The sequence below is a fragment of the Oncorhynchus keta genome, chromosome 17 (assembly GCF_023373465.1).
Source record: "Oncorhynchus keta strain PuntledgeMale-10-30-2019 chromosome 17, Oket_V2, whole genome shotgun sequence".
NCBI lineage: Eukaryota > Metazoa > Chordata > Actinopteri > Salmoniformes > Salmonidae > Oncorhynchus > Oncorhynchus keta.
In genome coordinates, this window is record NC_068437.1 from 21,255,033 (window position 1) to 21,278,249 (window position 23,217).

A 23,217-nucleotide genomic window follows, 5' to 3' on the forward strand; every position below is an offset into this window, starting at 1 on the left:
ACCATGTTCATCTGTACAAACAATAGTACGCAAATATAAACACCATGGGACCACGCAGCCATCATACCGCTCAGGAAGGAGACGCTTTCTGTCACCTAGAGATGGATGTAACTTGGTGCGAAAAGTGTAAATCAATCCCAGAACAACAGCAATGGACCTTGTGAAGATGCTGGAGAAACATGTACAAAAGTATCTATATCTACAGTAAAACGAGTCCTATATCGACATAACATGAAAGGCCGCTCAGCAAGGAAGAAACCACTGCTCCAAAACCGCCATAAAAAAGCCAGACTACAGTTTGCAACTGCACATGGGGACAAAGATCGTACTTTTTGGAGAAATGTCCTCTGGTCTGATGAAACAAAAATACAATTGTTTGGCCATAACAACCATCGTTATGTTTGGAGGAGAAAGGGGAGGGTTGCAAACCGAAGAACACCATCCTAAACTTGATGCACGGGGGTGGCAGCATCATTTTGTTAGGGTGCTTTGCTGCAGGAGGGACTGGTGCACTTCACAAAATAGATGGCATCATAAGAGATTAAAATTATGTGGATATAAAGAAGCAGCATCTCAAGACATCAGTCAGGAAGTTAAAGCTTGGTCGCTAATGGGTCTTCCAAATGGACAATGACCCCAAGCGTACTTCCAAAGTTGTGGCAAAATGGCTTAAGGACAACAAAGTCAAGGTATTGGAGTGGCCATCACAAAGCCCTGACCTCAATCCCATTAAAAATGTGTGGGCAGAACTGAAAAAGCGTGTTCGAGGAAGGAGGCCTACAAACCTGACTCAGTTGCACCAGCTCTGTCAGGAGGAATGGGCCAGAATTCACCCAACTTATTGTGGGAAGCTTGTGGAAGGCTACCTGAAAAGTTTGACCCAAGTTAAACAATTTAAAGGCAATGCTACCAAATTCGAATTGAGTGTATAAAACTTTTGACCCACTGGGAATGTGATTAAAGAAATAAAAGCTGAAATAAATAATTCTCTCTACTATTATTCTGACATTTCACATTCTTAAAATAAAGTGGTGATCCTAACTGACCTAAGACAGGGAATTTTTACTTGGATTAAATGTCAGGAATTGTGAAAAACTGAGTTTAAATGTAGTTGGCTAAGGTGTATGTAAACGTCCGACTTCAACTGTAATTTGCCATTGGACGGGTGTGTGCATAGATGGCCATTATTTCCCGGTGTATACAAGGTTGCCAACAGACCCCGTATTTAAACATAGGGAGGAACACAGGTATACAAACATGCTGAGCTCAGAAGAAAAACAATCATCCTGATAAACATCAAGATAACAGCCTATAGGATATAAAAACAATAAGAAAACAACGCAAGAAGCCTTCTTGCATCAACAGCCTATATTATATGGCAGAATAAAAAGGATGATAAATAATGTCATTGTTTTTTCTATACTTACATAAAATCATAACACAAGAGCAAAGAGGTTTTGGGGATTGGGGTGACCTACACTGTATACCTACACTGTATACCTACACTGTATTTTAACATCTCTTGAAATAGCACCAATAGAAGTTGTGCCAATTATTTTCTTTATTTGGAGGATGGCATCACACACACTTTACAGGCAATCTGTCCCTGGTTTTCAGCTTCACATTGCCAGGCAGAGGCAGGCAGGGCCGTCAGCTACAGATGGGAAACCTAACGAGACAGGGCCACTTTCTGCACGCTGTGCAAACATTAGCCACGTAAATGATTATCACTGTCCCAGCACTGGGAGGCCACAGGCACATATAGCGTGGCCATTCATGGAGGATAGTTGAGGAAGACAGGTAGGCAGGCACAGACATTCAGCATCTATCTCTTGATCTCTCTTCATTTCAGCAGTGTCTAGTGTTAAACTACTAAGGAAACAATGTAAGGAGAAAACAAAATGTCCCTCTGATGACCATAAAGCTGTTTCCTAACAAATCATAGGTGGCTCTGGTCTTCTCGGATGGCTCTTAATAAAACTTAACTGCATGGAACTGATGACGACGCCAGACTAACTGAGCTGGAAAGCCTCCTTTCTAGTCTATCTAAATGACCAGACTCAGAACACCATCACTATTTACTCCACAACATTCCCTCCACGGACCATTGGAAGTTCTTAAAATGTGGCTACAGTACTCGTTAGCAAAGCTTAAAGGAACAATCCAAGACTAACAGTATGTTTTAATGGATCAATTGTTATCATTGTACTGTCATTTAGGTAGCTGTGATCCCAAGTATAAAATGTTCAATATAGTTCCTTTCCCTCAGTCACAGGCCAGCAGTTCTGCTTGGTGAGGAGAAAGCTGCTCTCCAGAAATAGCTGTTTGACAGTGATGAATGTGGGCCATGCTTCCTGTAGATGTACTGTACTGTATACATTCTGAGCACTGTATTTGTACCTCGGCTGAATCTGGTAATGAATGGTGTGGCTGTTGAACAAGTTGAGGAGACTTAAACCGTCATGGTCAAAACATATAGATTCAATGGTTGTAAAGATGGGGAGAGGTCTGTCCGTAATAAAGAGATGCTCCGCTTTTATGACACCGCACTCCATAAAGCAAGTCAAGCAGGCTCTTGATTATTGTCCAGTTATGTGGTCGAGTGCTGCATGAAAATACATAGTTAAGCTGCAGCTGGCCCAGAACAGAGCGGCACGACATCTTGCTCTTCATTGTAATCAGAGGCCTAATATAAATACGATGCATGCCAGTCTCTCTTGGCTAAGAGTTGTGGAGAGACTGACTGCATCACTTATTTTTATAAGAAACAATGTGTTGAAAATTCAAAAATGTTTGCATAGTCAACTTACACACATCTCTGACACACACACTTACCCCACCAGATATGCCACCAAGGGTATTTTCACAGTCCCCAAACATAGAAAGCGTACAGTATTATATAGAGCCATTATCTCAAATAGAACTCCCATCTCAAATTGCTGAAATGGACAGCAAACCTGGTTTCAAAAAACAGATAAAGCAACACCTTACGGCACAACGCCTCTCCCCTATTTGACCTAGATAGTTTGTGTGTATGCATTGATATGTAGCCTACGTGAGTCATTTTTAAATGCATGTAGTTCTGTCCTTGAGTTGTTGTCTTGTGAAGGTAGGGAACAACATCTCCACTACGCTGATCCTCAACACAGGCGCCCCACAAGGGTGGGTGCTCAGCCCCCTCCTGTACTCCCTGTTCACCCATGACTGCATGGCCACACATGCCTCCAACTCAATCATCAAGTTTGCATACGACACAACAGTAGTAGGCTTGATTACCTACAATGACGAGACAGTCTACAGGGAGGTGAGGGCCCTGGCGGAGTGGTGCCAGGTAAATAACCTCTCCCTCAATGTCAACAAAACAAAGGAGCTGGTCGAGGACTTCAGGAGACAGCAGAGGGAGTACGCCCCCATCCACATTGACGGGACCACAGTGGAGAAGGTGAAAAGTTCCTTGGCATATACATCACTGGCAATCTGATGGTCCACCCACAGAGAGTGTGATGAAGACAGCACAACAGCGCCTCTTCAACCTTAACAGAGCCTCTTTGGCCCCTAAGACCCTCACAAACTTTTACAGATGCACCATTGAGAGCATCTTGTCGGGCTGTATCACCACCTGGAATGGCAACTGCACCGCCCACAACCACAGGGCTCTCTAGAGGGTGGTACCGTCTGCACAACACATCACCGGGGGCACACTGTCTGCCCTCCAGGACACATACAGCCCCCGATGTCACAGGAAGGCTAAAAAGGACATCAACCACCCGAGCCACGGCCTGTTCACCTGCTATCATCCAGAAGGCTAGGTCAGCACAGGTGCATCAAAGCTGGGACCGAGAGACTGGAAAACAGCTTCTATCTCAAGGCCATCGGACTGTTAAATAGCCATCACTAGCTGGCCTCCACCTAGTACCCTGCCCTGAACTTAGTCATTGTCACTAGCCGGCTACAACCCGGTTACTCAACCCTGCAGCTTAGAGGCTGCTGCCCTATGTAAATAGATATGGAATCACTGGTCACTTTAATGTTTGCATACTGTATTTTAGTCAAAGCCACTTCGACATTGCTCATCATAATATCTATATATTTCTTAATTCCATTATTTTACCTTTAGATGTGTGTATTGTTGTGAATTGTTAGATATTACTGCACTGTTGGAACACAAGCATTTCACTACACCCGCAATCAAATCTGCTAAATATGTGTATGTGACCAATAAAATTTGATTTGATGTTCTGTATTATGTCATGTTTCATGTTCTGTGTGAACCACAGGAAGAGTAGCTGCTGCTTTAGTAACAGCTAATGGGGATTCTAATAAAATACCAAATACCAAAACCTTGCCATTTTGATTTATTTAACCTTTATTTAACTAAGCAAGTCAGTGAAGAACATTCTTAATTACAATGACAGCCTGCTTGTAAAGCCCCACCAGCCAAACCCTCCCCTAACGATGCTCTGCCAATTGTGCTCCGCCCTATGGGACTCTCGATCACGGCCGGTTACAGCCTGGGATTGAACCCGGATCTGTAGTGACGCCTCTAACATTGCGATGCAGTGCCCTTGCGCCCCTGTGGCACTGGAGAATGCCGATGGCTACAATCAATTCATGCTGAAACCCACACACACTGACACACATATGCATATGTCTATATTTAATCTTAAAAACACACTGAGGTACACAGTGAAGGAGGCATCAGTCAGAGTAGCCTGTCGTGTCGTTCAAGCTGCATGTGGAACTGGTAGAGATTGACTGATGGACACACACTGCCCTTCAGTAACTAGCAAAGCAAATGACCTATGAAGACACAAATGACAGGTATCAAATAGTAAAACATACACAATACCTCTCTGGCATTCTCCATCTAATATCTTTAAAAAAAATACATGTTAAGGCACACAAGTTTAGGTATAAGTCTTTGATTAAGAGCATTGATGTATTGTAGGATGATAAGGTCATAGGGTTCATCCCAGTTTGACCCTGATGTCCTGGCCGTAAAAGAGCACCTGCAGCAGGATGGCAATGTCTATGAGGATCTGGACTGCCCCACACACCCAGAACTGGGACGGGCTGTGGTTCATCACAAAGTACGTCGTCTTGAAAATGTCTCCAGCAGTCCACAGCAGCACCATCTTCACACTGATACAAGAGAGACAATGAGAAAGAGTAAATATGTAGCAAGCTATGACAAAGAACAATGATTATCCACCATTTTATAAATGTTTAAGGTAATTTTCCCTGTAAATAGCCATGTTATTTTCTACTTGTTATTCACTGTGTATTTCTTTCTTGCATCACTATTTATATTGGTATCTTATCATTAACTCTGCATTGTTGGAAATGGACCCATAAGTAAGCATTTCACTGTTAGTCTACACCTGTTGTCTACAAAGCATGTGACAAATCAAACGTAATTTAGATTTAGATTTGATCCCCATTTGGGAAAACAACATCTGTTGTCCACACGTAAAGATAGGCACATCAATAAGCTGATGCCAGGACTCAACAGTATCATTGTTTCATAAATGCAATCTGAAATCAGTACACAACAGAACGTCTGAGGAGCAAAAGAGAACAGCAGATAAACAATCAAGGAACAGAGTAAAGTGGCCAGCAAAACAATGATTGATCAGGCAGAGCGCTGCCTGGACATCAGCAGTGCAGGCTAATACCCTCAAGAGGAGCACAGCAGCTATCTCCACAGCAAAACTTATTCAAAGAACATTTTGAGTGAGAATGATTACCATTGAACTGAAGACAGACTGCTGAAAAGCAATTGAAGGCTTTATTGTAGATTGATTCTATAGATTTGTTTACTGTGAGTTTCGCCTGAGTCCATGTTGTCATGCAGATGAGATATTTGCTAAATTATCATGGTGTGTAAAAAAATACAAGTGCAGTATCAAAGGCTAAACCGTTTCTTATTAACTTAAAACAGCTGAGACTTGCTTTCACTGTTCTGCTGATTTGTATTGCATGTTTATCAAACTTAAGTTGAGAGTTGATTCAAAGATACTGTATTTAACATCAGAAACCTGCTTGATTCACTCTCCTTTGATCAAAATGCTGAGTGATGCTTCCATTGTCTGTTGTCTGGAGGAAAAACAAGTGACTGAGGTTTTATTTATATTCAATGTCAAGCATGTGTTATCAACTATTCTACAATTGAGTACATGTGTAATTGCTTAGAGGTTTGTATGGGTTGAACTAAAGGTGAGTGCATGTGTAATTGCTTAGAGGTTTGTATGGGTTGAACTAAAGGTGAGTGCATGTGTAATTGCTTAGAGGTTTGTATGGGTTGAACTAAAGGTGAGTGCATGTGTAAATGCTTAGAGGTTTGTATGGGTTGAACTAAAGGTGAGTGCATGTGTAAATGCTTAGAGGTTTGTATGGGTTGAACTAAAGGTGAGGGCATGTGTATATGCTGAGAGGTTTGTATGGGTTGAACTAAAGGTGAGGGCATGTATATATGCTGAGAGGTTTGTATGGGTTGAAATAAAGGTGAGGGCATGTGTATATGCTGAGAGGTTTGTATGGGTTGAACTAAAGGTGAGGGCATGTGTATATGCTGAGAGGTTTGTATGGGTTGAAATAAAGGGGAGGGCATGTGTATTTGGACACATCTATAGCATATGATGTGTTTGTATACAGACCAGGAAGAATACCTTCACTGTACACGAATGTGTAGGTCAGCAAAGGTCAGTCTGCACTGTAGAGGCTGTAAGGGTGTGAGGAAAAACTCATATGTTGATGCATTAATGGACAAAGGATGACTATACATAAACAATTCAAGTCACATACAGACAAATCTGTGAATAGGCTACAGTACAAAACAGTTATGCTGGCTATGCTCACAGATGGGGACTCTCCGAATTGCCATTCCACAGGGAAATCCAGTCTTTCTGATGGGCTAAAAGTTTTCAGAATATGTCCTCTACCGCACAAGATGAGCTCTCCTTTCCAGCAGAAACCCTCCCACTAATCCCCCCCACTTACATGTTAGATTTTTTACATTCCCCCTCTCTTTTCTCTCCCGCCGTCATATTTGCTAATTTCTTTGCTCTAGAGACGGCAAACATCATTAACAAGGATAAATCATTAACGAGGTAATTAACAGGGGCGGGTCATCTGTACAAGAGCAGCACATCACAATGGAGACATTTATGTGTCACTTGTTAAGTCCTATTCAATCAGTGTAGCTGAAGGGGAGGAGACAGGTTAAAGAACGATTTTTGACAATTGAGACATGGATTGTGTGTGTGTGCCATTCAGAGGATGAATGGGCAAGACATAAGATGTAATGCCTTTGAAAGAGATATGGTAGCAGGTGCCAGGCGCACCGCACACACCGTGTGTGTGTCAGGAACTGCAACAGTCAATCAATCAATCAAATTTTATTTATATAGCCCTTCGTACATCAGCTGATATCTCAAAGTGCTGTACAGAAACCCAGCCTAAAAACCCAAACAGCAAGCAATGCAGGTGTAGAAGCACGGTGGCTAGGAAAAACTCCCTAGAAAGGCCAAAACCTAGGAAGAAACCTAGAGAGGAACCAGGCTATGTGGGGTGGCCAGTCCTCTTCTGGCTGTGCCGGATGGAGATTATAACAGAACATGGCCAAGATGTTCAAATGTTCATAAATGACCAGCATGGTCGAATAATAACAAGGCAGAACAGTTGAAACTGGAGCAGCAGCACAGTCAGGTGGACTGGGGACAGCAAGGAGTCATCATGTCAGGTCGTCCTGGGGCACGGTCCTTGGGCTCAGGTCCTCAGAGAGAGAGAGAGAGAGAAAGAAAGAAAGAGAGAATTAGAGAGAGCATATGTGGGGTGGCCAGTCCTCTTCTGGCTGTGCCGGGTGGAGATTATAACAGAACATGGCCAAGATGTTCAAATGTTCATAAATGACCAGCATGGTCAAATAATAGTAAGGCAGAACAGTTGAAACTGGAGCAGCAGCATGGCCAGGTGGACTGGGGACAGCAAGGAGTCATCATGTCAGGTAGTCCTGGGGCATGGTCCTAGGGCTCAGGTCCTCCGAGAGAGAGAAAGAAAGAAGGAGAGAATTAGAGAACGCACACTTAGATTCACACAGGACACCGAATAGGACAGGAGAAGTACTCCAGATATAACAAACTGACCCTAGCCCCCCGACACAAACTACTGCAGCATAAATACTGGAGACAGTCTCTTGTGTGTATCAATAATGATCGACCACCCAAAGGACATCCAGCCAACTTGACAACTGTGGGAAGCATTGTAGTCAACATGGGCCAGCATCCCTGTGGAACACTCAAGACACTTTGTAGAGTCCTCTGTAAAAAGATCCTGGACTTCCTGACAGGCCAGCCCCAGGTGGTGAGGATAGATAATAATATAATAATATATGCCATTTAGCAGATAACAACACCTCCGCCACGCTGACCCTCAACACAGGGGCCCATCAAGGGTGTGAGCTTAGTCACCTCCTGTACTCACTGTTCACCCACGCATGACTCCAACATCAAGTTTGCTGGCGACACAACTGTGGTAGGCCTGATCACTGATGGCGATGAGACAGCCTACAGGGAGGTCAGAGACTTAGTGTTAGTGTGGTGCCATGACAACCTCTCCCTCAATGTCAGTAAGACCAACGAGCAGAACGTGACTACAGGAGAAAGAGGGGAGAGCACCCCCCAATCCATAGGTCGCCTGGAGGTTAGAGCGATGGACCAGTAACCGAAAGGTTGCTAGTTCAAATACCAGATCAGACAAGGTGAGAAAAAATGATCTGTTGCTGTGCACTTAACTCTAATTGCTCCAGGGGCGCTGTACAATGGCGACCCTGGCCGTGACCCCACTCCCTAAAATATAATTTTCCATCTCAAAAAACATCACTCTCCCAGCCAAATGCAGAGAAACTCATCCACACCTTCGATTACTCTTTGATCAACTACAGCAATGCACTGTTTGGGGGCCTCCCAGCCAAATCACTACCGAAGCTCTCAATATTCGGAAAGTGTTCCTAATGTTTGGTATACTCGGTGTACAGGATCGATTTCAAAATTCTCATGCATTTAAAGCCTTGAATGGATTGAGCCCCACCTACGTCTGCAACCTCATCTCAATAGCGAGCCACCTGACACTCTCCTCTACAGCCACTGCCTCAAGTCCCCAAAACACATCTCCAAACTATGGGGGACCGAGCCTTCTGCTCCCTTGCCCCTCACCTATGCAATGCTTTCCCTAATAATCTGAGAGCCGCTCCATCAATCAAATTTCAATCAATCAATCAAATGTATTTATAAAGCCCTTTTTACATCAGCCAATGTTACAGGGTGCTATACAGAAACCCAGCCTAAATCCCCAAACAGCAAGCAATGCAGATGTAGAAGCACGGTGGCTTGAAACAATTATCTATAAAAGGCAGGGACCTAGGAAGAAACCTAGAGAGGAACCAGGCTCTGAGGGGTGGCCTGTCCTCTTTTGGCTGTGACGGTGTGGAGATTATAACAGTACATGGCCAAGATGTTCAAACATCCATAGATGACCAGCAGGGTCATATAATAATAATAATCACAGTGGATGTAGAGGGTGCAAAAGGTCAGCACCCCAGGTGTAAATGTCAGTTGACTTCTCATAGCTGATCATTCAGAGTTAGAGACTGCAGGTGTGGTAGAGAGACAGAGAGCTTCGAAAACAGTAGGTCTGGGACAGGTAGCACATACAGTGAACAGGTCAGGGTCCCATAGCCGCAGGCAGAAGAGTTGAAACTGGAGCAGCAGCACGACCAGGTGGACTGGGGATCACTCAGAACTTTTAAAACGGGCCTGTCACGTAATAGTTGGCTCGGTGCGAAATATATTTTAGATTGGGACTAGGACTATGACAAGTGTGTATTAGTGGCACTTAGCCCTCGTAAGCTTCGCGGTTGTTTATTTTGTTTCTTGTTTTGTTGGCGACAGTCCAGAATAAAAGGAAAATGTACGCCCACCACGCTGCACTTTGGTCCACTTCTTTCGACGGACGTGACAGGGCCTTAAATCCCACTTCTACACAATTTTTGTCATAGTCCTAGTCCCAATCTAAAATATATTTTGCACCTAGCCAACTATTACCATTTTACCTGCCTTGATTGTAAATGTATTTAGTTATTGTATATATGTTTTTTTTTTTAACGTTTTGCTCAGTAGAAGGGTTTGGCGGTATCCAGATTCTCAAACCTTCATACCGTTTATGTACCATACCAGGGTATATATACCAGGGTATATTACTGAATGTGCACACAAGGGGCGCTATTTTTGACACAGAAAACAATTAAGGCAACAGGGATCTTGATCCAGGAGGGGTTGAATGTCTCTGCTGTAACCAAGAAGCTTGATCTTAACATCTAGCCACTTAGCTAGCAAGTTAGCAAACCAAAAGCATAGCTGGGGCCTGAACTGGACATAATTTATCTGACACATCTTAGATTACTTATAGTTAGAAGCAATGGCGTAGCACACACCCCCACAGCACCCGCAAGGTGGGGGTACCCCTGAAACCCCCTCAAATTTCGAGAGAATCTTGACTGACTGCATCACTGCTTGGTATGGCAAATGCAGCACACTCAACCGCAAAGCGCTACAGAGGGTGGTGTGGACAGCCCAGTACTTCACTGGGTCCAAGCTCCCTGCCATCCAGGACCTCTACATCAGGCGGTGTCAGAAGAAGGCCCAAAAATTGACAGACTCCAGCCACCCAAGCCAAAGACTGTTCACTCCGCTACCATCCGGCAAATGGTAACGGAGCATCAGCTCTCGGACTACACAGGCTCAGAAACAGCTTCTACCCCCAAGCCATAAGACTGCTAAATAGTTAATTAATGGTTACCTGGACTATCTGCCCTGGCTCCATCTTTCACCAACTCTATGCACACTCAGAAGATACACACATATACACACACACACACATATATATATATATATACATACACACACAGTACCGTTCAAAAGTGTGGGGTCACATAGAAATGTCCTAGTTTTTGAAAGAAAAACACATTTTTTGTCCATTAAAATAACATCAAAATTGATCAGAAATACAGTATAGACATTGTTCATGCTGGAAATGGCAGATTTTTTATGGAATATCTACATAGGCGTACAGAGGCCCATTATCATCAACCGTCACTCCTGTGTTCCAATGGCACTTTATGTTAGCTAATAGTTGAGTATCTGGAGCATTTCTGGGCTCAATTAAAAGCTCAAAATGGCCAGAAACAAAGACTTTCTTCTGAAACTCGTCAGTCTATTCTTGTTCTGAGAAATGAAGGCTATTCCATGCGAGAAATTGCCAAGAAACTGAAGATCTGGTACAACGCTGTGCACTACTCCCTTCACAGAACAGCGCAAACTGGCCTAACCAGAACAGAAAGAGGAGTGGGAGACCCCGGTGCACAACTGAGCAAGAGTACAAGTACATTAGAGTGTCTAGTTTGAGAAACAGACGCCTCACAAGTCCTCAACTGACAGCTTCATTAAATAGTACCCACAAAACACCATTCTCAACGTCAACAGTGAAATTGTGACTCCGGGATGCTGGCCTTCTAGGCAGAGTTCCTCTGTCCAGTGTCTGTGTTCTTTTGCCCATCTTAATCTTTTCTTTTTATTGGCCAGTCTGAGATATGGCTTTTTCTTTGCAACTCTGTCTAGAAGGCCAGCATCCCGGAGTCACTTCTTCACTGTTGACGTTGAGAATGGGGTTTTGTGGGTTCTATTTAATGAAGCTGCCAGTTGAGTACGCCAGTTGAAGTGTCTATACACTACATACGCACACATAAATACACACGCATCTTATGCTGCTGCTCCTCCGTTCTAAATTTTTCTTGTATTATTATCAATCTTGATGCCTTGTCCATTTACCCTGCCATGTACATACAGGGCCTTCAGAAAGTATTCAGACCTTTTAGGCTTTTTCCACATTTTTTTGTGTTACAGCCTGAATTTAAAATAGATTACATTTAGATTTTGTGTCACTGATCTACACACAACAGCCCATAATGCCAAAGTGGAATTAAGTTGTTATAAATGTTTACAGATTAACTCAATGAAAAGCTGAAATGTATTGTGTCAATAAGTGTTCAATCCTTTTGTTATGGCATAAATAAGTTCAGGAATAAAAATGTGCTTAAGAAGTCACATAAGTTGCATGGACTACCTGTATGCAATAAGTGTTTAAAATTATTTTTAAATGACTACCCCGTCTCTGTACTCCACACATACAAACAGTTCCCAAAGTCGAGCAACGAATTGTAAGCACAGGTTCAACCACAAAGACAATGGAGGTTTTCCTGTGGTTCGCAAATTACACCTATTGGTATTTTTTTGTTACATTAAATATCCCATTGAGCATGGTGCAGTTACTAATTTGACACTTTGGATGGTGTATTAATACACCCAGTGTTATGGGTATGTCATGCCCTGATCTGTTTCACCTGTCTTTGTGCTTGTCTCCACCCCCCTCCAGGTGTCGCCCATCTTCCCCATTATCCCGTGTATTTATACCTGTGTTTTCTGTTTGTTGACAGTTTGTTTTGTTCGTAGAACCTACCAGTGTTTTGTTTACCTGCTCCTGCCTGTTCCCTTGCTCCTGTTTTCTAGTTTCCCGGGTTCTGACCGTTCTGCCTGCCCTGACCCTGCCTGTTGTCCTGTACCTTTGCCCCACTACTCTGGATCACCGACCTCTGCCTGACCTGACCTGTCATTTGCCTGCCCCTGTTACATAATAAACTTTTGTTTCTTCAACACTGTCTGCACCTGGGCCATACCTTAAAACATGATAGGGTAGGCTTGCATGTTATGGGTATGCTTGTCATTGGCAAGGACTAGGGCGTTGTTTTAGGGGATACAACTAAACGGAATAGAGCTAAGCACAGGCAAAATTCTAGCGGAAAACCTTGTTGTCTGCTTTCCAGCAGACACTGGGAGTTGCTTACCAAGATTACAACAAATGTTCCTGAGTGGTCTAGTTAGTTTTTATTTAAATCATCTTGAAAATCCATGGTAAGATTTGAAAATGGATGTCCAGCAATTAACAACAACCAACTAGATTGAGCTCAATACATTTTCTTTTTAAGGATAATGTGCAATTATTGTACAATCCAGGTGTGCAAAGCTCTTAGAGACTTACCCAGAAAGACTCAGAGCTGTAATCACTGCCAAAGGTGATTCTAACGTGTATCTACTCAGGGGATTGAATACTGTTCTAAATCAAGTTACACCGAGTATATAAAACATTAACAACACCTTCCTAATATTGAGCTCCCCCTCTTTTGCATTCAGAACAGCATCAATTCTTCGGGGCGTTGACTCAACAAGGTGTCGAAAGCGTTCCACAGGGATGCTGGCCCATGTTTACCGCAATGCTTCCCACAGTTGAATCAAGTTGGCTGGATGTCCCTTGAGTGGTGGACCTTTCTTGATACACATTTTATTTATTTATTTTTTATTTTTTTTATTTCACCTTTATTTAACCAGGTAGGCTAGTTGAGAACAAGTTCTCATTTGCAACTGCGACCTGGCCAAGATAAAGCATAGCGGTGTGAACAGACAACACAGAGTTACACATGGAGTAAACAATTAGCAAGTCAATAACACAGTAGAAAAAAATGGGCAGTCTATATACAATGTGTGCAAAAGGCATGAGGAGGTAGGCGAATATTACACTTTTGCAGATTAACACTGGAGTGATAAATGATCAGATGGGCATGTACAGGTAGAGATATTGGTGTGCAAAAGAGCAGAAAAGTAAATAAATAAAAACAGTATAAAAACAGTATGGGAATGAGGTAGGTGAAAAAGGGTGAGCTATTTACCTATAGACTATGTACAGCTGCAGCGATCGGTTAGCTGCTCGGATAGCTGATGTTTGAAGTTGGTGAGGGAGATAAAAGTCTCCAACTTCAGCGATTTTTGCAATTCGTTCCAGTCACAGGCAGCAGAGTACTGGAACGAAAGGCGGCCAAATGAGGTGTTGGCTTTAGGGATGATCAGTGAGATACACCTGCTGGAGCGCGTGCTACGGATGGGTGTTGCCATCGTGACCAGTGAACTGAGATAAGGCGGAGCTTTACCTAGCATGGACTTGTAGATGATCTGGAGCCAGTGGGTCTGGCGACGAATATGTAGTGAGGGCCAGCCGACTAGAGCATACAAGTCGCAGTGGTGGGTGGTATAAGGTGCTTTAGTGACAAAACGGATGGCACTGTGATAGACTGCATCCAGTTTGCTGAGTAGAGTGTTGGAAGCCATTTTGTAGATGACATCGCCGAAGTCGAGGATCGGTAGGATAGTCAGTTTTACTAGGGTAAGCTTGGCAGCGTGAGTGAAGGAGGCTTTGTTGCGGAATAGAAAGCCGACTCTGGATTTGATTTTTGATTGGAGATGTTTGATGTGAGTCTGGAAGGAGAGTTTGCAGTCTAGCCAGACACCTAGGTACTTATAGATGTCCACATATTCAAGGTTGGAACCATCCAGGGTGGTGATGCTAGTCGGGCATGCGGGTGCAGGCAGCGATCGGTTGAAAAGCATGCATTTGGTTTTACTCGCGTTTAAGAGCAGTTGGAGGCCACGGAAGGAGTGCTGTATGGCATTGAAGCTCGTTTGGAGGTTTGATAGCACAGTGTCCAATGACGGGCCGAAAGTATATAGAATGGTGTCGTCTGCGTAGAGGTGGATCAGGGAATCGCCCGCAGCAAGAGCAACATCATTGATATATACAGAGAAAAGAGTCGGCCCGAGAATTGAACCCTGTGGCACCCCCATAGAGACTGCCAGAGGACCGGACAGCATGCCCTCTGATTTGACACACTGAACTCTGTCTGCAAAGTAATTGGTGAACCAGGCAAGGCAGTCATCCGAAAAACCGAGGCTGTTGAGTCTGCCGATAAGAATTTGGTGATTGACAGAGTCGAAAGCCTTGGCAAGGTCGATGAAGACGGCTGCACAGTACATGGGAAACTGTTGAGCGTGAAAAACCTAGTCGCGTTACAGTTCTTGACAAAACCAGTGCGTCTGACACCTACTACCTACCATACCTTGTTCAAAGGCACTTAAATATGTTGTCTTGACTATTCACACTCTGAATGGCACACATACACAATCCATATCTCCACGTCTCAATTGTCTCAAGGCTTAATAATCCTTCTGTGACCTGATTCCTCCCATTCATCTACACTGATTGAAGTGGATTTGACAGCAATAAGGGATCATTGCTTTCACCTGGATTCACCTGGCTAGTCTATGTCATGGAAAGAGCAGGTGTCCTTAATGTTTTGTACACTCAGTTTTATTTTCCATTAATCATTTTAATCCCAATTTGTAATACAACAAAATGTGGGCAAAGTCAAGGGGTGTGAATATTTTCTGAAGGCTCTGTATCTACCTCAAATACCTGCACATTGATCTGGTACTGGTACTCCCTGTATATAGCTACGTTTTTGTGTATTTTAATCCTTAAGATAATGTTATAATTTTTTTTTTTTAAACTCTGCATCGTTAGGCAGGGCGAGTAAGTGAGCATTTCATGGTTAAGTCTACAACCATTGTATTCGGTGCACGTGACAAATAAAATTGACACACAAATGTCACATACAGTACATACATACATATGCACATACAGTTGAAGTCGAAAGTATACATACACTTAGGTTGGAGTCATTAAAACTTGTTTTCAACCACTCTACAAATTTCTTGTTAACAAACTATAGTTTTGGCAAGTTGTTTAGGACATCTACTTTGTGCATGACACAATAAATGTTTCCAACAATTGTTTACAGACAGATTATTTAACTTATAATTAACTATATCAGAATTCTAGTGGGTCAGAAGTTTATGTACACTAAGTTGCCTGTGCCAATAAACAGCTTGGAAAATTCCAGAAAATGATGTCATGGCTTTAGAAGCTTCTGATAGGCTAATTGAATTCATTTGTGTCAATTGGAGGTGTACCTGTGGATGTATTTCAAGGCCAACCTTCAAAATCAGTGCCTCTTTGCTTGACATCATGGGAAAATCAAAAGAAATCAGCCAAGACCTCAGAAAAAAAATTGTGGACCTCCACAAGTCTGGTTCATCCTTGGGAGCAATTTCCAAATGCATGAAGGTACCATGTTCATCTGTACAAACAATAGTAAGCAAGTATAAACACCATGGGACCACGCAGCCGTCATACCGCTCAGGACTGAGACGCATTCGGTCTCCTAGAGATGAACGTACTTTGGTGTGAAAAGTGCAAATCAATCTCAGAACAACAGCAAAGGACATTGTGAAGATGCTGGAGGAAACATGTACAAAAGTATCTATATCCACAGTAAAACAAGTCCTATATCGACATAACCTGAAAGGCCGCTCAGCAAGGAAGAAGCCACTGCCCCAAAACCGCCATAAAAAAAGACTACGGTTTGCAACTGCACATGGGGACAAAGATCGTACTTTTTGGAGAAATGTCCTCTGGTCTGATAAAACAAAAATATAAATGTTTGGCCATACTCACCATCGTTATGTTTGCAGGATAAAGGGGGAGGCTTGCAAGCCGAAGTACACAATCACAACTGTGAAGCACGGGGGTGGCAGCATCATGTTGTGGGGGTGCTTTGCTGCAGGAGGGACTGGTGCACTTCACAAAATAGATGGCATCATGAGGGATGAAAATTATGTGGATATATTGAAGCAACATCTCAAGACATGAGTCAGGAAGTTAGTCGCAAATGGGTCTTCCAAATGGACAATGAACCCAAGCATACTTCCAAAGTTGTGGCAAGATGGCTTAAAGATGGCTTACAGACAACAAAGTCAAGGTATTGGAGTGGCCATAACAAAGCCCTGACCTCAATCCTATAGAACATTTGTGGGCAGAACTGAAAAAGCGTGTTCGAGCAAGGAGGCCTACAAACCTGACTCAGTTACACCAGCTCTGTCAGGAGGAATGAGCCAAAAATCAACTTATTGTGGGAAGCTTGTGGAAGGCTACCCAAGTTAAGCAATTTGAAGGCAACGATACCAAATATTAATTCGGTGTATGTAAACATCTGACCCACTAGGAATGTGATGAAAGAAATAAAAGCTGAAACAAATAATTCTCTATACTATTATTCTGACATTTCACATTCTTAAAATAAAGTGGTGATCCTAACTGACCTAAGACAGAGAATTTTTACTAGGATTAAATGTCAGGAATTGTGAAAAACTGAGTTTAAATGTATTTGGCTAAGGTGTATGTAAACTCTACGACTTCAACTGTACACACTTAAACAGTCATGTCACTTGTCCTGTGGATCAACAGGAGATGAAAGTAATACTGAGTAAACAATTGATCGGTGCCTTGGGGGCCTTTGTAGGTAGGAGAAGTGATTATGGTATTGATTAGAAATACTGAAAGCGCTTTCTCTACCCACTCACTAGTCCTGACAAGTCCCCTATTGATCCCATCTAACCTGACACCTTCATCTGACCTACGTAGCAGAGCATGGGAGAGAGAACAGAGAGAGAGAGGGAGAGAGAGTGAAGGAAATAACAGAAAAGATGTGTAAGAGCGAGAACGTGTGTGTGTGCGAGACGGAGAAAGAGATTAGACACCTAATCTTCATCTCCAAAATATATATTCATCTCACGCAAACACACACTTCACAAACACAGTGTCAGCAAATCTCTCTATACACCACTCCACTAGATGCAGAGAGAGCAGGGGGATATAGTGGTGCAGATGCCAAGGATAGATGACCGAGAGACAAATGGAGGGAGGGTGTGAGTGAGGTGATAGAGGGTGGCCTGATTGGTACCTGGCTCTGGCTGTAATTGTACTCTGTGTTGAGCCAGAGCTGTCAGCCCTCCTATTAGCTTCTCTTTTGGATGCCTGGGATAGACGGAGCATCTGAAAGGTTGCAGAGGCGCTAAGAGTGCAGATAGCGACATTTACAGTAAACTCCTCCTGAACTTCCTCAGAGCCATCAGAGGAGTTAGACCACCTGACCAGCTATCCCCTCGGCTCCCTGCATCAGGGCTCATCTGTTCCGTCCTTCTTTCTGAGCCTCTGAGCTAATTACTGTACTGACGCGGGAGGAGTGGGGGAAAAGAGAGGAGCGCCGGAGCTGAGGAAATAAGTGAGGGGGAGAGGTGGAGGAGAGGAGAGTGGAAGAAAGGGAAGGAAGGAAAGGAGAGAAGAGAAAAGAGGGAGGATATCAAATCAAATCAAATCAAATTTATTTATATAGCCCTTCGTACATCAGCTGATATCTCAAAGTGCTGTACAGAAACCCAGCCTAAAACCCCAAACAGCAAGCAATGCAGGTGTAGAAGCACGGTGGCTAGGAAAAACTCCCTAGAAAGGCCAAAACCTAGGAAGAAACCTAGAGAGGAACCAGGCTATGTGGGGTGGCCAGTCCTCTTCTGGCTGTGCCGGGTGGAGATTATAACAGAACATGGCCAAGATGTTCAAATGTTCATAAATGACCAGCATGGTCGAATAATAACAAGGCAGAACAGTTGAAACTGGAACAGCAGCATGGCCAGGTGGACTGGGGACAGCAAGGAGTCATCATGTCAGGTAGTCCTGGGGCACGGTCCTAGGGCTCAGGTCCTCCGAGAGAGAGAAAGAAAGAAAGAGAGAATTAGAGAGAGCATATGTGGGGTGGCCCGTCCTCTTCTGGCTGTGCCGGGTGGAGATAACAGAACATGGCCAAGATGTTCAAATGTTCATAAATGACCAGCATGGTCGAATAATAGTAAGGCAGAACAGTTGAAACTGGAGCAGCAGCATGGCCAGGTGGACTGGGGACAGCAAGGTGTCATCATGTCAGGTAGTCCTGGGGCATGGTCCTAGGGCTCAGGTCAGTTGAAACTGGAGCAGCAGCATGGCCAGGTGGACTGGGGACAGCAAGGAGTCATCATGTCAGGTAGTCCTGGGGCATGGTCCTAGGGCTCAGGTCCTCCGAGAGAGAAAGAAAGAAGGAGAGAATTAGAGAACGCACACTTAGATTCACACAGGACACCGAATTAGGACAGGAGGGGTACTCCAGATATAACAAACTGACCCCAGCCCCCCGACACAAACTACTGCAGCATAAATACTGGAGGCTGAGACAGGAGGGGTCAGGAGACACTGTGGCCCCATCCGAGGATACCCCCGGACAGGTCCAAACAGGAAGGATATAACCCCACCCACTTTGCCAAAGCACAGCCCCCACACCACTAGAGGGATATCTTCAACCACCAACTTACCATCCTGAGACAAGGCTGAGTATAGCCCACAAAGATCTCCGCCACGGGGAAAGAAAGGGAGGGGAAAGAAAGGAGGAGTCTGGGTGGGACTTTATTAAAGCAGCTCTGTTCAAACCACTGCGGTCACATTGAGACACGTCCCTCAATCCTCTGCTCTCCCTCGCTCTTCCCTTCACTGAGGAGGCGACTGACACACAGCAGTCTAATGTGGGCAGAGATGTACAGAGCTGCTCCAGGGAAGTCAACCCAGTGAGAGGACTCAGTCTAGGACACTCTTAACATTCTCACTGGCCTCTCATAGGGCAGAGGTCATTGGCATAGTAGACAGTGGTTCACAATATCATGTGTCCAGCCCTATTGTAATCTGTTTTGAAGTAGACAGCAAAAAGTAGGCTGCTGCTTTAATGCCCTGTCTGTAGTGTTACCATTGAGAATTCAGACACGTTTACCAAATGAAATTCAATTACGAACAAAACCGCTGTTCCTGTGGACACAAAGACTGCCCTGAGAAAGACTAGAATGTAACTGTTAATGGGGTCATATTAATGCTAGCCAGCTAACGTACTACAGTACTGTTTCTCAGAGTCAGAAATGGCTCAGCACCAGAGTCTGGTGTGATTACCCAGAGAAGGGCCTTCAGTTGAAACAGTATTACATCGCTACTTGGTGGAGTGATTAACCGTGGGACTGCAGACATCCACATCATTTTCCCAGTGGGGTGAAAGTGGGGTGAAAGCAGAAATCAAAAGGCACAGCAGGGGGAAAAGATTCTGCTCTTAACCCAAAGGATGAAATATGCGTATCGATTGTCAGGAAGCAAACACTGGAAGGTCCGCAAACTGCCAGAGAAAGATGGATCTGCTTTCCCAAACGAAGGAGGGGGGAGAGTTTGCCCTCAGATATTTCACATTCTTTACAAGAAAGTAAATAAATCCACATTCAGGTGAGACAGACAAAAAGGGGCCCTTGACTGTGCAAATTTCCATCCATAAAAATAGTGTACAAATATTGTTGCCAGATCCTCAAAGCCCAGATTTACATAAACCTGCAGTCATTGTTCTGCCCAGAACTAGGAGAAACACTTGCATATGCATGCAGAGTGACACTTTCTAATTCCCAGCTTTAATGTATTAGTCAAACTTCTGTTATCAACGGCCCCCGTGAGAAGCATGGTCAAGATGAAGGGAAGAGGAGTACGAGGAGGAATACTGATACAGGAGAGGTACAGATTACAGGTAAAACGAGCAGAATAAAAAGTGTTGTTTCACATTAAACATAAAACCATGAAAATATTTAAGTCAATAATTCAATTCCCAGTGCAAAAAGCTAACAGCAGGGTATTAAAAAAAAAAATCTAGATATATATATTATTTTATACAAGCAAAGACAAACTACTACAAAACTGAAATCCAGGACCTAAAGAAGAAAACTCTGACTAAAACTACACATATCATCAGATTATAATTTTATGATTCTAATCAATTTCATACAGTTGTAAGGTTTCAGAGTGGAATTATTTTATCATTATCTTTCACATATACATGATTTTATCATCATCTCCCGCGCCCAGCTGATATCGCTGGTCCAAATGTCAGAATTGAAGCTAATAGCAGTGATGCTATTACTGTGTAACTCCTGTAGGGTAACATCTGAAAAATAGCGCACTTGGTAGTGTGTACCGGTGCTCGACCAGTCGGCGAAAGCCAACATCATCCACGACAGAACGGTTGATTGTCAAGGGCAATGAATTCCATTATCTTGCCGTTAATGGATTACGCCTTTGAGTTGTTTCGCTGAACTTTTATTACACTTTCAAATGACTGCTCGACATTTTCAACATTTTCTAAAAAGCTGTTTTTTTGTCATTATGGGTTATTGTGTGTAGATTGATGAGGGAAAATAAAAATGCAATCCATTTTAGAATAAGGCTGTAACGTAAGAAAATATGGAAAAAGTCAAGGGGTCTGAATACTTTCCGAAGGCAATTTTGCATAATAAGGCAGATTATGGAGAACTGCGTCTGAGAAAACTGACTAAGTAAGTATAATGCATGTATTGAATGGAATAAAAGATTGATGTTATGGTAAAAGTAGTCATTTTTTGTTTGTTGCATCCTCTTGTATCCAAACAGTAATGAACAGGTTCTTTGAATAATGAGTTTATCATGTTTATAGAAATACAGAACAAAAGGTACAATGAGTATATTTTTCACAAGTTAGCAGGTGGTACACTATGGACAGATGTTGGAGGATCAGGCTGTCCAAGTTGACCATGGAATCTGCTGCGGGGTACAGGATGTCCTTTGGTGTCTCACCAGTCTAGGTGCTGGGAAAGAGACAGGCACTCAATCATGTAGAGATAAAGACAAATTCAAATTGACACTCCATGATGATGAAGAGTAGTGTTGAGAGGGATCACACCCGAGGTCAAAAAGGGAGATGGGACAAGGTAGTCTAGGAAGTAGCAGAGTAAGACACGTTCATCATAGATTGAGGGTGATGCAGAAGAGCTCAACTCCTCCACTGAGGGCAGGACAGGATTTGACTGGACACAAACTATTACACAACAGTTAAATAAAAAATAGCTATTTTGTCTGACTTAGTCAAAGCAGGTTGTGAAATAGATTAATATTAATATGATATATTAGTTACGTTTCTGGTTAAACATGGTATTTATCCAAACATGAGAGGGTTACTCACACACAGTGTTGGAAAAGGATCAGAGCAGTGATTGAATAAGGGTATGACTTCAGGACATGATAGGACAGAGGATGATGCCTTTAGGGGCTTGACTTCAGGACATGACAGGACAGAGGATGATGACTTTAGGGGCTTGACTTCAGGACATGACAGGACAGAGGATGATGACTTTAGGGGCTTGACTTCAGGACATGACAGGACAGGGGATGATGTCTTTAGGGGCTTGACTTCAGGACACGACAGGACAGGGGTTGATGACTTCAGGGGCTTGACTTCAGGACACGACATTACTGTTCATTACTGTTCAGTAATGAAATCAAATTCACAGAGCTACAAACAATGCTTGGAGAGGAAAGATTCAAAGCTGCAGCGGATGATGGCAGATGGGTATTGGCTTCAGTTCATGTCAGGATAGAGCTTGTAATCTATTTGGCTAGCTATGATCTTATCCATGACTCATCTCTTACCAAATAAACCACTATAAACTATAACATTAACAATTAGCTACATCATGCAGCATCCACCATACATATAGCCTGATATTTACACATGATTTGGATTCCAAATGATAAGAATCCCACATATCTATCATCATACAGCTAATGGCGTTAGCTAGCCCTATGATTCAAAAGAGAAGATGCTTTGCAATCAGATTTCGATCAGTTCAAATCAAATCAAAGTTTATTTGTCACGTGCGCCGAATACAACAGGTGTAGTAGACATTACAGTGAAATGCTTACTTACATGCTCTAACCAATGGTGCGGGGTGTGTGTGTGTGTGTAGCTAAGTAAAGAAATAAAACAACAGTAACAAGACATTTGAAAAAAAAAGAGTAGCAAGGCTATATACAGACACCTGTTAGTCAGGCTTATTGAGGTAGTATGTACATGTAGGTATCGTTAAAGTGACTATGCATACAGTGGGGAGAACAAGTATTTGATACACTGCCGATTTTGCAGGTTTTCCTACTTACAAAGCATGTAGAGGTCTGTCATTTTTATCATAGGTACACTTCAACTGTGAGAGACGGAATCTAAAACAAAAATCCAGAAAATCACATTGTATGATTTTTAAGTAATTCATTAGCATTTTATTGCATGACATAAGTATTTGATCACCTACCAACCAGTAAGAATTCCGGCTCTCACAGACCTGTTAGTTTTTCTTTAAGAAAGTAAGCAAGTAAGGTCCAATAAACAGATTTTCACTAATTCAAATGAATGTATTCTGTTATAGGTTTCATGCTGCTCGTAGCCAAACCAAAGTAGATTGTTTTGTACAT

At 43.0% G+C, this 23,217-nt stretch overlaps 1 protein-coding gene across 6 annotated transcripts in view; it reads right to left on the reverse strand.

Annotated features, from left to right (window-relative positions):
* Positions 1–4,348: 4,348 nt before the first annotated feature.
* Positions 4,349–23,217, reverse strand: part of si:dkey-246g23.2 (solute carrier family 66 member 2) — a 70,164-nt gene continuing 51,295 nt past the window's right edge. For 2 of the 6 annotated variants that reach the window (XM_035790933.2, XM_035790934.2), the window contains exon 5: positions 4,349–5,142. In XM_035790933.2, the coding sequence (XP_035646826.1) occupies positions 4,968–5,142 (175 nt within the window). In that variant the 3' untranslated portion in view covers positions 4,349–4,967. Of the gene's footprint in view, positions 5,143–7,008; positions 8,565–18,793; positions 18,944–23,217 lie in introns of those variants that run through there. The other 4 variants (XM_035790935.2, XM_052465695.1, XM_052465696.1 and 1 more) reach the window with 4 other exon arrangements.